Source organism: Thunnus albacares, chromosome 14, assembly GCF_914725855.1.
Source record: "Thunnus albacares chromosome 14, fThuAlb1.1, whole genome shotgun sequence".
In the NCBI taxonomy this organism is placed as follows: domain Eukaryota; kingdom Metazoa; phylum Chordata; class Actinopteri; order Scombriformes; family Scombridae; genus Thunnus; species Thunnus albacares.
Window position 1 is genome coordinate 24,733,584 of NC_058119.1, and position 15,615 is coordinate 24,749,198.

The 15,615-nt window shown below is 39.3% G+C and overlaps 1 protein-coding gene across 2 annotated transcripts in view; it reads right to left on the minus strand.

The window, feature by feature from the left end:
* bean1 (brain expressed, associated with NEDD4, 1) overlaps positions 1–9,999 on the minus strand; it is a 52,088-nt gene extending 42,089 nt beyond the window's left edge. Inside the window, exons 1-2 of one of the 2 annotated variants that reach the window (XM_044372003.1) lie at positions 9,267–9,999; positions 1,397–1,516 (exon numbers count right to left, since the gene is read on the minus strand). In XM_044372003.1, coding sequence (XP_044227938.1) covers positions 1,397–1,421 — 25 coding nt within the window. In that variant the 5' untranslated portion in view covers positions 1,422–1,516; positions 9,267–9,999. Of the gene's footprint in view, positions 1–1,396; positions 1,526–9,266 lie in introns of those variants that run through there. The other variant, XM_044372005.1, reaches the window with a different exon arrangement.
* Between the last annotated feature and the right edge of the window lie 5,616 nt (positions 10,000–15,615).

Consider the following 15,615-nt stretch of genomic DNA (forward strand, 5'->3'; position numbering starts at 1 on the left):
AGTGCTTGGTCAAGACGAGACCAAGTGTCTGCTTTCAATTTGGTTCAACGAAAGTATACAAGCAAAAGTTGGCAATTCATATGACAACCGGGCCATTTATGAAGCAAACGGTGGAGTCCTGGCTGCAATGTCAACAAAAAATTAAACACATGAATCTGGCACACAGAAAATTCAAGGATCAATGCTTATAATAAATAATAATGATTATAATAAATCACCAGTATAATCAGTTATGTATCCCTGTGACCACAACTTCTTACAATAACAAATAACAATAATAAAAGTATAATGTTTTGTTTCATTTCCTAAACACTAAAGATGATTTCATCTTCAATACATCATCTGTTGAATCCTTCTTTGAATTTAAAGCACTTTGAAACTTTAGTATTTTGTTCTAAAGATAAGAAGGTGTCATCTAGTAACTCACTGACTAAATGTAAGCCAATTTAAATAGATGCACCTCCAAATCTGAGGCCATGATGCTCTGCTGGAAAAAGGTGGACTGCTCCCTCTGGGTTGGGAGTGAGTTGCTGCCCCAAGCAAAGGAGTTCTAGTATCTCAGGGTCTTCTTCACAAGTGAGGGTACGATAGAGCATGAGGTTGACAGGCTGATTGATGCAGCATCAGCAGTAATGCAGGCGTTGTACCGGATTGTTGTGGTGAAGAAAGAGCTGAGCCAGAAGGCGAAACTCTCAATTTATCAGTCAGTGTACATCCAAACCCTTACCTATGGTCACAAGCTTTGGGTGGTGACTGAAAAAATGAGATCACAAGCGGCCGAAATGAGTTTCCTCAGGAGAGTATCTTGGCTCAGCCTTGGTGATAGGGTGAGGAGCTCAGAAATCCGGGGGAAGCTCGGAGTAGAGCCGCTGCTCCTTTGCATCGAGAGGAGCCAGCTGAGGTGATTTGGGCACCTGGTTAGGATGCCTCCTGGACGTCTCCCTCTGGAGGTGTTCCAGGCATGTCCAACTGGTAGGAGACCCCGTGGCAGACCCAGGACATGCTGGAGGGACTACATATCTCTTCTGGCATGGGAACACCTTGGGGTGCACCAGGAAGAGCTGGAGAGTGTTGCCAGGATGAAGGATGTCTGGGTTTCCTCACTCAGTCTGATGCCACCATGACCCGGTCTCAGATAAGCAGTGGTTAATGGATGGATGGATGGATGGATGGATGCGTGGGTGGGTGGATGGATGGATGGATGGATATTTTTTTGCTGAATGATGGTTTTCCAATCACCTTACCTGACATTACAATGTAAGATTCGTTCCAGTCTAATATCAGTCTTCCAAGGAAAACGTATTCTCCTCCCAAAACTCTCAATACCAGAAGGAAAACAGATCAAAGCATAAAAACAACATTAAAAGAAGTAGGAAAAGGGGTTCTTGTTCCTTACCTGAGCAGATCAATTTCATCAGCATGAACCCCTGTTCACTGGGTTTCCTATTGGCACATCTCAACAGGCAGGAAGCCAACTTCAACTGGTCTCTACCACACAGTGCTGCTATATATGTAACTACAAAGACAGAGAGAGAGGGAGAGAGAGACAGGCAGCAGATCAGCAGATTAGAGAGAGGAAAATGTGATGTGCAGGCCTGCAGGAAGAAAGCAGGGGAAGAAAACAAACAGCAGGCAGGTAGATGGAAAACGATAGAAATAATGAGAGTAAGAGAAGCTGTGTTGTTTTACCAAAAGAGAGAGAGAGAGGGAGAGAGAGAGAGAGAGAGGGAGGGAGGGAGCAGAGACTGATGTGCGAGTCACAACCTCCAAGCCCGGCTGTTTATAAAGCCCCAGGCAATGCGTGTGTGTGCATGTGTGTGTGCATGTGAGGCAGTCAAGTGGCTATCCACGCCTCCCTGTGTGTGTGAATATGTGTGTGTGTGTGTGTTTGTGTTTGTATGTGTGTGTTCATTGCTCTTTCCGGAACATGACCACAGAGTTCAAATGTTCCAATCAATACCTGTACCTAACCAATACTCTACCACACACACAGACACACAGACACAAATGAATAAACACACACGACTAATGCTTTTCTATAGGGGAGTAGTACTACAACAACATCAATGACTACTACTACTACTAATAATAATATAATAATTATTATTATTATAATGTCCATAGTAAACATAATTTGATCCTTTCCTTTCCTGCATTTACACATGTATACCATCCACTATTCTCTACATAACATTTGGAACTGTTGCACTTTTTTTTTTGCACTTCTGGTTAGATGCCTACCTGCATTTTGTCATCTCAGTAATGGTGCTTTTGTGTAATGACAATAAAGTTGAATCTAATCTAATCCATAGTAAATATTATGAAAGTAAAATAAGTAGAATACAGCATAAACATACCTAATAAGAAGAAAAAACTCATGAGCAAGAGTATAAGCATGTTAGTTTGTTTAGAAACAGTTACAAATACTAATAACAGTGAGCTAGCTTAGTGTGCTTCATATCACAACCTCTTTATACTAAAGTTATTTATAATGTAAAACGTAGCACAGCACAAAGTCAAGTAGTTGTGATATGTAACACATCCGACATGCTACCGAAGCTGTAAAGGGAACCGCATTCCTGCACATGCTCAGTGCCTTACACAGAACTACTCTCTGGTTCTTCCACACGCTACTGAGGCTCCTGTTTGTTAAATGAATACATTGTTAAATTGCCAATATGTCTTGTTTCTTCAAACTTCAACCATCCAATCCACCAAACACCAAACAAGAGTCAATGGCAGAATAAGCTGTTTGGCATTGGCAGAGAAGATTTGGCAAATTTTTCATGGGCGCAACCCAAATACTCAGCTCTGCTGCTCATCCCACAAATGCATGTTCCTTACAAATGTGGCACCATTTAAAAGGGAAATAAACAGGCTTTCCAACCATATAAGATTTATTGCCAAGAAGTATTGTTACAACAAAGAAATAATCTACCAAACACAAATTTCCTTACTTTTTGTGCTAAGATTATATATATACATTGAACAACATTTTAGTAAGTAAGCATCTCTTTGTCTCTGAGATAATAACAAGGGTCAAGTTAAGATCAACTGTATTATCGGATCTTTATTGCTGTTTGAAAATCACCAGCCATTTCTTTTAAAACTCCCGTGCCCTCACACTATGCATCAAGTGGTTGGGCCTGACATCATCCACAACACATCCTCCATGCTGCCCTGTCCTCTGATCCTTCCTCATACCTCCACCTCACCTACAGGCATCTGTTAACGATGCCTCCAACTGTTACTGGACTGGTTTGTAGATTTATGTGATTGCATTGTGGAAGTTTTATTATTAAAGCCTACTATTGTTGGATTATGATGTGGTTTTAGTATTTTTAAAGCCTTGTATTTATTAACAGATATTTTACTGACAGCCAACTTTAAAGCCTTTTTGGCCATTTGGGTCTCTTTGAATTCCCTCTCCTGAGATCTCTTTCATTTTTTCATCATACACTAAGAGTTTTTGATGTTTTTCTTGAACTTCTGAGTGAGTTTCTTTGGCTTCCTGGAGATCACCACCAACTGTTGGGGACCACTGCAGATGTGGACCTATAATACCTATATACCTTGATTTGGGTAAACAAGATGTCAAACACATTGCTGCTGTCAACTTACGGCAATGAGACACTGCATTTCCTCTAATTCTGAAAAATCATGAGCACTGCTTAAGATTAAATACCTCACTTTCTGTCCACTGAGTGTGTACAGGAGCATTGATGCTTGAGTGTGTGTGTGACCAAGCGGCAACAACCACAGCTTTAAATATCGAAGCCAATGCGGAAGTCCCTTAAAGTGCGCTACCACTGACGGTTGCTAGATGCCGGCTCCAAAAAGTGTCTGGCTTCAATAGACTCCCATTCAAAAAGCGTCTCACAAAACTTCTCTAATGAAATACTACGTCGAACGATTTTTTCAGTGAGTTATTATGGGCTCAATCTCTAAATTTGGGCCCTCTAACAGGTGTCCTGGTGGTCATTTTAGAAAGTATTGTTCCATAATAAGATATCATAGTAGCTTTGATGTCTGCTGTGTGGGCGTTGATTGACAGTTGTGATTGACAGTTCACTCCTGTTAGCGTGTTTCCAGAGTGTGAGAGGAAACACCCCGACCTGGCTCCAAACAGAAAAAGATGGCGCTGACCATAAGCAGCAACTCTGGGCTTCGAACTGGCTCCAATGCAAACCAATGGGTAATGTCACGCTTTGCTAGGTCCATCTTTATATACAGTCTATGTGTGTAACTCACGTGAACCTACGATGCATTCTGCTTTGTTGTTACATAACTGTCCCTGCTCACATAGACAGATATTACAGACAACACACTCTGGCAGCTAGACTGATCTATCTCTCTTTCCTCTCACACACACACACACTTTGTTGTTCTCACCCCAGTCTTGTAGTGTTGTATGTGTGTGTGTGTGTGTGTGTGTGTGTGTGTGTGTGTGTGTTTGAGAGAGAGAGAGAGAGAGAGAGAGAGAGGGGACAAAACTCACAGGATTTGTGTCAACTCCGACCCGACTGCACAACACAAAGTTACAGTAACAGAGAAACAGCTACAGTCGGAGGAGTGAGTGAGAGAAGAAAAAACATAATCTGACCTCTTCTGAATTACAGTAAATGAGAGTTAAAACATCAAAAATGAATCATTTTACTAATAACCCTGTGTTGTGTATTAATATGTTTCAATACTCAGGGTTTTGTTATGATTAGTCATTATAAAAATTTAGATTTAGATATTGTAAAATTCAGTGAATTCATTTTGGATTAGAATTTTAGTGCAAGTTTACATTTATTGTTTTGCTTTGCTGATACCTATTTGTTTATCAAAATAAATTGATACTATGATTTACATTGTGACAGGCCATAAATGCTTGTATTGATAAATTGGAACGTATTCTGACTAATAAATGTAATGTAACTATGTTTTGGGTTAAGTAATGAAGTTAAGTAAGAAGCACACTACAGGCCAATCTGTTGTTTAGCCAAATTTTCATCTTTATAAAATGATTACTGGCACCCCAAACTGAGCCTCATTTGAAAGGAAAGGTTGAAATTTTATATGGTTTAGCAAGGTGAAGCTCTCTAACCATTGTTTATGAGATATTGGATATAACTGTGTATTGTGAATTTACATGAAATATCTTATTTAACCCGTGCTATCCAGGTAAAATTAATAATCTTCCATATAATCTCACATCTTGGCAAGACATGAAAAGAGTCATGATGGGGAAGTGAGGAAAGAGCTAAAATGATGGAGACAACACAACATAAAGACACATTTAATCCCTGTTGTGGAAAAACAAATGCATATCACTCCATTTCATGCATTAACAGGAAGAATAAGAGACAGGATTTTTATGGACTTGAGAGTTTAAAAATGGAAATGATGTAATTTCTCTACAGACTTGCATTGCTTATACTATACTTGCCAACAGGAGGCTACTGCCAATTTCTCAAAATCACGTATAAATGTCCTTAGAGACAGTTTGGTTAGAGATGAAAGGCTTGTGAAAATCCTAACTGGACGAGTAGAAAAGGATAAATACTGTATATACTTTAAATCTCACATGCAATCACGAAATTTCTGCTGCTACTACCCTGCATGCAGTTGCACCAGAAAAATGTCAGAATAGATCATTTGTTAGAACACTTAAGTGACGTCTCGCGTTCATGAGAGTTATTGTCCATCAAAAAACGATGAGTGTATGTCCTCTTCCATACCAGCAGTAAGCATTGGTTCCTTTTAACCTTGAAGGCCTCCTTCTCTTACCCTTGAACCTGCATTAACTGATTTTTTGGTCACTTGGGGGAAACAAGCAGAAACAAGTTGTGAACGCAACACTGACATATCATCACCTTTTAAACTGATATGTTGAGCAAACAGCTTATTCCCACATCCAGCAGTTACAGAGCAACATTATCATTCATTTGGAGTCATGTTGATGTCCACCTGGTGAATATAAGTCCAATATTCACTGTCTTTTATCTCTGTTTTTGCTCTCTACTAGCTCCTGAGAGAAATATCTGGCTCTTAAGCTGCTAAATGCTCCACTATGTTCACCAGCTAGTCTACAGCTAACTGTGTCTGTTTGGTGCTGAGGAGGTGGTGTACAGTGGCTTTTGGTGGTGGTGCTATGAGAGCGCTGACAACCAAATAGTCACATCCAGACAGTTAAACAATGAACTGAAACTCGCTATAAAGCTTCGTAAAGCCGAGGGGAGCTGAGAGAGTCACTGATAATTCTCTGTAGGTTCATCACTACGAGCCACGCCCAACACATTACACACTGACAGCTCAGACAGTGGAGGACTTGTTGAACAGGATAAAATACTGTGAAGTTGCCACAAAACACAATCTATGATAGGCATTGTCACATATTTCTAAGTTGTTACACCAGCGCTGGTAGCAAAACAGCTCCAGACAGTGCAGAGCTTGTAATACTCCACTGATTAGTCAAAAGCAAGCAGCGATGGGGAGAGAGATGGTCGGGAGATTGAGGGGCAGGCTCCTGGCTCAGGCAGAGAAAGAGAAACTAAGGGAATCAGCTATTGCCTGTAGCCACAACAGCACTCCATCATTTCTTCATCTCTCTCTCTGGTATTCCCTCTCTCTGATGCTCTCTCTCTCTCTGTGTCCCTCTCTCCCTCCTCTCATCCATCTCCTCCCAGCTCTCTCTGACAGTCTATTTGGCCCACACAGCCCTGTCATCCATTCAACCTGTCAGTCCTGGCAACGGCACCAATCTCACACCGACTCGTGTTTGTAGCCAAGCAGGCGGGACCTGGGGTTACAGCACCCGTGCCATCGTTGAAAGACCGCGGGTTAAATTCTAGTCACACGCGGGTCAAAGAGTCGATCCAACAGTGAGAGGGTCAGAGGTTCAGTCCTTGTGGAACAGAGTATCCATCAACCGTGACAAGGTTTTCATATAATTACTGTTTTTAAGTAACTTCTGAGTGCTTAAACTTGTTAGATTTTTTAAATTGAGTACTTTTACATAAAGGGAAATTCCTATTACTTTTACAATCTGAATATTTTCACTCACACACAACTTACACTACACTATTAATAATGAAAGATAATTAATGTACTATATTTATATACTAAGACTGAAAAAACTACATTTCAGGATCATATCCAGAGACCAGTCTTTGTTTATTGGATTTGTTAGAACTTAAATAGTGAGTGCCAGACTGAAGTCAAAGGGCTTTTTGTAGCGTTGACCTTTATGGCTCAGTGGAGAGAGAAAGCCACTTAGATAACCCATGGCAGGGCTTTGATTTACTCTGGGGAACCCAACACTAAGACTGTACGCAGTCCTGACACTGTCAAGTGCTTTAGCTCAAACTGTTCACAACTGTCACTGCAAAAATCTTTAAAAGCTGGAAGTTTTGCTGTGTATCATGAATTAATTCCCGTTTGGAGCAGCTGTGATGCCAAATTGAGGCTGCAACAATCATGAAACACACAGTTAAATCTTCAGTACGATTGCATTGTATTGTATATTTTTGTCTTTTCTTGGTTTTTATGCATTTTGTTTTTACCAACTGTTATCCAGTTCATGTATTCTGTTTTTATATTGACCCATGTGGTTTCAGTACCTGCACCTGTTTGTATTCCCTTTCTTTTATAGGCCTGAATAGTTTTTATATAACTGTAACACATTCGTGCATCACATGCGTGGTGATCTGAGTGATAAAGTAACCTATGGTATGAAAACATTTGGTCCAGCATTCGTCTCTGTGCTGTTGCTGTTACTGTAAGGTTGTAAGGCTACTGTACTTCACTGCTGAAACAAGAAAGTGTGTGGGAGGAAAGTTGAGTGAGAGAGAGATGAGCCTATCTAAAAATCACTATAACACGCCTACAACATTCCTTTAGAGACGTTCAGTGTGTTTGTGCTACTCAGTAGTAAATGTGGTTCATTTTACTTTTAATTGCCTCTTAAATTATTACTGTGATTTCCAGTTAGGTTTTTAATCATGGTATGGTTATTCAGTAACTGGACTAAAGGTAGATCTTGTTGTATTTTGGGGTCTTTTCAGGGACAGAACTGTCTAACACACTGGTCCAAAGCTATAGCATATGATTCATTCAAATCATTTTCATACTCATCAAACCATTCAGTCAACCATTCTGCATTTGTAATGTGTCTCCACTCATTTATTCATGTTTTTCCTTTAATTTGTCACCTGTCTGTGTCTGTAGTATTGTTAAATACCGTATAGCCTGTTAAGAGCAATGGAGGAAGACGTATTCAGACCCTTTACTTGAGAGGAATAGTCACGCAAAAGTAGGTTCTGCATTCAAAATGTTACTTTTGTAAAAGAACAGAGGTTTACTGAAAAATATGATTAAAGTATTAGAGTTAAAAGTACTCATTAGGCAGCAGAATGGCTCATGTCAGTGTTAATTACAATGTGTTAGCAGCATTTTCATATTGCAGCAGGTTGAGGTGAGGCTACTTGTAACTACTTTATACACTGTTACTCTCAGAATTAATGCCATTTTATAAGCTGATCATAAGTGTTGAATGAACTATGCAACTAATAATTATTTTTATCATCAATTAATCTGCAGATTATTTTCTTAATCAATAATGTTTTGTCTATAAAATGCCTGAAAATACTGAAAATGATATAATTTCCCAGAGCTCAAGGTGGTGTCTTTAAATGTCCTATTTTGTCTGAACAACAGTCCAAAGTTCAAAAATATTCAGTTTACGATCAGGAGAAGCATTAAATCCTCACATTTAAAAAGCTAAAAGCAGCACAATCTTGACATATTTGCTTGTGGACACTGAAATAAATGTTCGATTATCAAAATAGTTGTCAATTAATTTCCTGTTGATCGATTAATCAACTAATTGTTGGAGCTTTATAGAGTAGCATGAAATAAATGTGCTCCGGTAAAGAACAAATACTTCAAAATTGTACTTAAGGTACACAAGTTATACCACAAGTGAATCAGTGTGACCTGCAGTAGGATGTAAATGATAGTTTTGATGCCCTCCTGTCAGTGCACCAGTAGGAATATTACATAATATCATTGTGATACTGCAGGAGGTAAAGTACTATGAAGACAATGTCACCATGCACTCACTCTCAAACACCAAGAGTATCAAAGGTATTGCACTACAACTATAACTCCCCAATTATAGTATCATATGTGTATTTATAATAGTTTTCGCATCACCAGAGAGAGAGACAGAAGGAGAGATAGTAAATCGTGAGAGAGAGAGAGGGACACTGGCTGCTTACCTGCAAAGACGTAGAAATATGTTTTCCACGCGCTGGCAGGAGTCCTTTCATCAGCTCCTTAATGTCGCTTCACATCCCTGAACACAACGACAACATCCCAGTCCGACCACTGGCACCCAGTCCAAAGGTCCTCCCCCTTCTCTCTCTCTCTCTCTCTCTCTCTCTCTCTCTCTCTCTCTCTCTCTCTCTCTCTCTCTCTCTCTCCCCCCGCTCTCGCCCGGGACTTGGCCCACCTCCTCAGAATAGCGCTTCGTTAAACTCTCGGTGATACCCGAGATTTTCCTGCACGATCATCAACACTCAGATCGTTCAGAGCATCCTCCTCCGAGCCGCGTCCCGGCCGTCCTCACATCCGAAACATCCTCACCATCATCACTGTCACCACCCTCCAACCCGCAGAGATTTGTTGTTCTTCTTCCTCTATGATCATTCCCCTGTCGATACCAACATCATCATCATCATTATCATCATCATCATTATGAGCTATCGGCTGCTTTTTCTCTCCAGCATCCTCCTCCTCGTCTGACTCTGTCCTCTGGCTTGCTCGCCGTGTCTCTGTCCCGTGGCTCGGCTCTGACTGCAGCCCAGTAAGTGTGTCATGCCTGGGAAGAAGAAGCGCATCATCCAGGGCAGGCAGTCAGTATACTGATGGTGAGACAGCCAGTCAGGAAATCCCTCACCAAAACAAACCGCAGTGATGCTCTGAAAATATTGACAGAATATGCAGAAACACCAAAAAAAGCTACAAGTTAAACGTTAAACTCAAAAAAACCTGCAGGTTTTATCCAGATATATTTGGTAAGGTGGTGTCTAGTAAGGTGTTTACTCCCACAAACAGTTAATTGTAAGGAAGTTTGAGTGATATCAAAATAAACAGATATATTGTACATCCAAGTATAATTTGGAATATCATTAAATATTATAGTGATACTAAGTGGTAACAGAAAGAGATATAATATCAGGTATGATAATATATCAAATTACACTATGTGGACACTCCTGTTTCCATACTTTTTTGTGTTCTTTAGACCTTTCTCACTGCTAATATTTTGAAGTGCCACAATAGGAAAAGCACAAGTGTTACTAATAACATTAACAATGGCTCTGTTTAATTGGTAGTAAGCCATGACAGTGAGGTGAGCCAGCATGCACAACACCAGGACCCTTAAACCAAAGCAGCTAAATTTATTTTTATTATTTACACCTGTGCTTTTGCCGCAACATGTCTTCTGGGAAAAAGGCCTATACCCTAAGGCCTATATGCTTCAAATTTTGGTGCAACAATTTAGGGAGTGTTCAATGCCAGCACACATAAAACCAGATAATAAAAACATTTTTCCAAGAACTTGACTGGCTTGCACAGAACTCTCATCTCAACTCCATCCAACTCTTTTGGGATGAACTGGAACGCTGACTGTGAGCCATCTCTTATCAGTGGTCGACCTCACTAATTCTCTTGTGGATAAAAGGGAGTAAAATCTATTCCTCTTGGAAGGTTGTTCGTTGACTGTTTGTTTTGGAAAGACATGTTGGGCGTCCACCTACTTGGTTCAGGTTTCTACATACTTTTGTTCAGCCTTTCACATTTTAATTTATTTTAAAGGCCCTGCACAATCATTCAAAAACCCCACAAAGAAGACTTTAATTCTTCCGTCTGATCCAATGCTCTGACTTTCCTTTCACCTGTTAAGGCAGGACTTATACATATAACACCTTTATCAAATGAGTACATGCTGATGTCACGTAACTCCCTTCGTAGTGCTACCCACCTTCAATGAACAGAGCTATAATCAGCCACAACAAATGAAAACATTTGTATAGGTGTACAGAGCCTTTATTATAAGAACAGATATACTCGCCATTCCTTCAATCCTTGTCTGTGGTCTTTCTAACAAACTCTGCATCACTTTTCCATGTTTTACTGCCCACTGCCTGTTGGAAGTTAAAACTACATTTTCTCAAGTACTGAGGCATACTAGTACTGATACAGTGCTTTTTCCTCATTATATTTATGAGGAAAATGCAGTTATTGTTCACTATGATTTAAATTCAACATGTCATATCCTAATATACTGCACTGTTTTAATGTAACACAAATGACTAAACTTATAACTTAATAATTTTAGAAAGGGAAAGATGTTCTAATCTCTAATCTCCAATAATAAACTGATCTCAAGCAATTTCAGCTTTTTTATGTTCAATAACACTCTAATTTGGGCTGAATTAGTACTTTTAGTTTTGTTACTTTAGTTAATTTTACTCAAGCAGGTACTTCCGGGTCTGAAAAATGAAGCCAATGCAGAAGTGCCTTAAACCTGCATTCTCTCTAATGGCCAACAGGGGGCGACTCCACTGGCTCTAAGTCCGTTTGTATGGAAGTCTATGAGAAAATGACCCTACTTCTCACCTGATTTATTACCTCAGTGAACACTTTCCTAATGAGTTCATGTTCTCAATCGCTCGTTTTAAGTCTTCTTCAATGTAGCATGATGTTCATTTTGTAAATTATGTCCCATTTAATTTAAAATTGAGGATAAAGCAGGGTATGCTTCAGGGCGTGGCTACGTTGTGATTGACAAGTCGCTACCATGGCGACAACGTTGGCTAGGTAACGTAAACATGGCGTAACCTCAAAGAGTATAGTCGTAGTCGTCGCTATTTCAGAGTGTTTTCAGTTTGTGAAAGTTAATTGTATCACTATGGTCATCTAAAAAAGTCTTGTTCAGCGTTTGGTTGTACGAAAAGACCCTCTAATGAGTCAGATATTCAGTTTTCCGGTAAGTAAGTTACATTTTGTTTTAATGGTTTTAAGACCGTTTTTCGCTAGCAAAAATTAGCATTAGCATTACCACAATTAACCATAGATTTAAATGCACCGTGCTAACCAAGCTAGCAGCTAGCGTCAGGGTCAGCTCCACCCTCTCGTCCAAATATGGTCACTTCTCATCACTTCTGGCTTCAGAAACCAAAGATGGAGAAGGTCAAAATGCCAAACTTCAAAGCGCGAGTCCACAAAACTAGTTCTCTTCATACATCAATAGAGTCCATAAACCTGAGGTGACGTCACGGTGGCTACGTCCATCATTTTTATACAGTCTATGATTTTACTGCAATTAATAGTTGTATTCTTCTGCTTGACATGACATGTAAAATAAACTCAGATGGGCTGAGTGCTTCTTCCACCACCGCCGCCGATGTAAAGCAACCGGTGTCAAAATGTCTCCCTGAAGAACTGCTTCCACTGCAACAGTATAGTTTGATTAAAAAATACAAATTGAAAATAGCGTCCTGATGTTTATATGTTTGGCTGGACATCAGAGGGCCTTTAGTGTGGCTGTCTTGGCAGGACACATTAGATCATTTATTATTAAATTATATTATTAGTAAAATAAACCATTTTAAAATGTTAACCTCTCAACACAGTCCCACCAGTGTGACACTTCAGCCTCTCTAACTTTATTTCAGGATAACTTACGCTCGTTCTGACTTTTTGGTTGTAAAATTTAAAGAGATGCCTTTTAAATGAGACTAGGGTTATGAACAGCAACCTTTTTATTGTGGGTACATTACAGCCTGGTAAGATTAAAGTGCCTTTGTCATCACAAAGTCAGCCAAATACAAGTGATACAGGGTGTACTTTGTGTTTTAAACCACAGTGTGGCGACAGAGCACTGCTAGTTTTCTAGCCAGTTGCCAGATGTCTTCTCTCAGGATGTCCTGCTTTCTCCCTTTGTTGGTTAATGAAGTATCTATTATTTCATTTCTCATGTACATAAAGAGTATCAGATAAGGTAATTAACATCTGAAGCCACCAAGTAAAACACAGTCAAATAGCTTTTAAGCAAAATGCTCACTTTTTGCCTTTTTCTCACCTTTTTATGTAGTTAAAATAATCTTTTAAATGGTTTATTTGTATCTGTGATTTTCATAAGATTCACAGGTTCTCAAGTATAAAGATCAATTTTAAATCATTCCATTATACAGTATGTACATGTTCATGTTAATCACTCAAATGTGCTAAAAGATATAAATAATACCACTATAGAATCTCATATGTATTCAAGTACGGCACTTTTTTTTTTTTGCATTGTTTTGACTTTAATCAACATCCATATGGATCCAGACGACCTGTTATAAATTATACAAGACTCTTAAACTGGATATGGGTAAAACTCTTTTGTTTTGCTGTTCAATGCAAAAGGGGGCAAACAAAGAGGATGAGAGACTGGGGAAAGGGGATATCCTCCTCTTCACATTGTTGTGAAGCATTTACCATCGCAGACAGGATGTTAGTCAAACAGCAAGAATGGCAGTCATTGTTGAACGCACGCTTTGTGTATACATAATATTTTACATTACTTCAGCAGAAAATTCAGTCTTCAGTGTTGTAACACAAAACTGCAGCATCTCCCAGCTGATTAGTTAACAGAACACTCCTTCTAATGTCTTTTTCTTTCTTTTTTTTTTTTTTTTTTTTTTTACCAAACAGGGAACCACAGCGTGTCGGTGAGATGTTGGACCTCGGTGATGCCTCCATCTGCAACAGCTCCTGCTTTTGTAGCAGCTGTTTTGAAGTCAGGTTTGTTTGTCAGTGTGTCAGTGGGATGTTTGATGCAGCTCTGCTTTTGTGATGGTTGACTGCAGTGCTTTTCAAACCAGGAATGAGGACCAGGCCTGTTTCCAGTTGGCATGGGAGGAGCAATGGTATATTTGCGTAATCCTGCTTTACCGTAAGTCCCACATGGGGAATTGAACCCCTAAATCTGGGAATACCATGTTCTACCTTCTTAGCTACATGCCACAGCTTTGTTTCTACCTCTGACAAAGACAACAACACACCTGCTTTACAGACCAACAGAGGACCTGAAACAAAAGACACCCAAACACGAAACCTGGCATACAGCATGAGGCCAGAACCTGTGTGTGCCACAGTGTTTAGTCTGTAGATGTTTGTGGAATATTCACACAGACAACCAAAAGAAAACAGTTTTTCTCCTCCTGCAATAACAATGGAAACAGAATTTCTATTTATGAGATATTATCAAAACATGTGAGCGAGGAGACAAGTTGGTAGGTTTTAGGAACAATGTAAGTTTGCTGCTGACAATGGAAGACATTTCTTGTGTTTAATTGGGGGAAAAAAACTGTTTTATTCAACTTCAGTTAGGTTTTAAAGCATTCATCCCATTTTAGGGTTCTTTTGTAAACCAATTGAAACATATTCTGACTTCTAGTCAAGGTTTCAATGTTTCCAAAGATGCCAAACACTGTACATCAGGTGTAATTATAGGGAAACATGCATCAAACTATGAAAGAGAAAACATCGGCTTTACTGTATTGGTGAAGCCATGAAACAGCAGTGTTTCATATTTCACTATATTTACACACAGCTTCACTGAAGCGTGAAACAAACCGTTACTGTATGATGTCATGTTGAGAATATGTGACATTGTTGTTGTATGAAAATAACTTTTCCCCCTCAAAGTTCCCTTTAAATAGCTTTGAATTGAGAACAGTTTTCAACAAGGATCATAAACTCAAGATCACTTTTTCTTTTTCCAAATATGTTTGGGATCATGCGACAGTTTGAAAGTTTTTACGTAAAGAACAATTTTTCAAGTCTGTCCAAAAGCAACAATCAGGAGCCCAAATAAACACTGACACCTGTTTTTTCTTGCTGTAATCATTCCTCCTGTTCATACAGGCCATTAAGAGATCCCTTGATAATGTACTTTCAAGCGATGAGGGACAAAATCCACAGTCCTCCTTCTGTGCAAAAATGTATTCCAAAGTTTATTTGAAGATAATATGAGGCCGTCCAAATTAGTCAAATCATGTAGATATCTTTCAAAGTTACTGTCCTTTCAGTGCCACATTCCCTCTTTTTGCTTGATCCTTCCACTGCAGCTGAACAGAAAAACAGTCTGTAAATATTTACTGAAAGGACTGTAACTGTGGAACATGTCCACTTAATCTACTAACTCTGACGGTTGAATCCTCATATTATCTTCAGATCAAATTTCAAATACATTTTTTCTCAAAACGAAGTGCATTTGGTGGATATCTTATAATGACCGATATGAACGGGAGGAATGATTACAGCAAGAAAAACCTACTTCAATGTTCATACTTGCTGCTGGCTGCTGTTTTAAGACAGACTTGAAAAACTGGGAACGTTTAAAATTACCCTACACTGAAAAGTGTCTTTTGCTTTTTGTCGCTTCACTCGAGCTTCACTGTGCAGAATGATGTATGTGCAGAGTTTTCACATTCATCTGCTGAGGGGGGAAAATTCGTCTGCACTCATCTTAAATTTGAGAACGAGACATGGACGTGCATAATTTGTGAC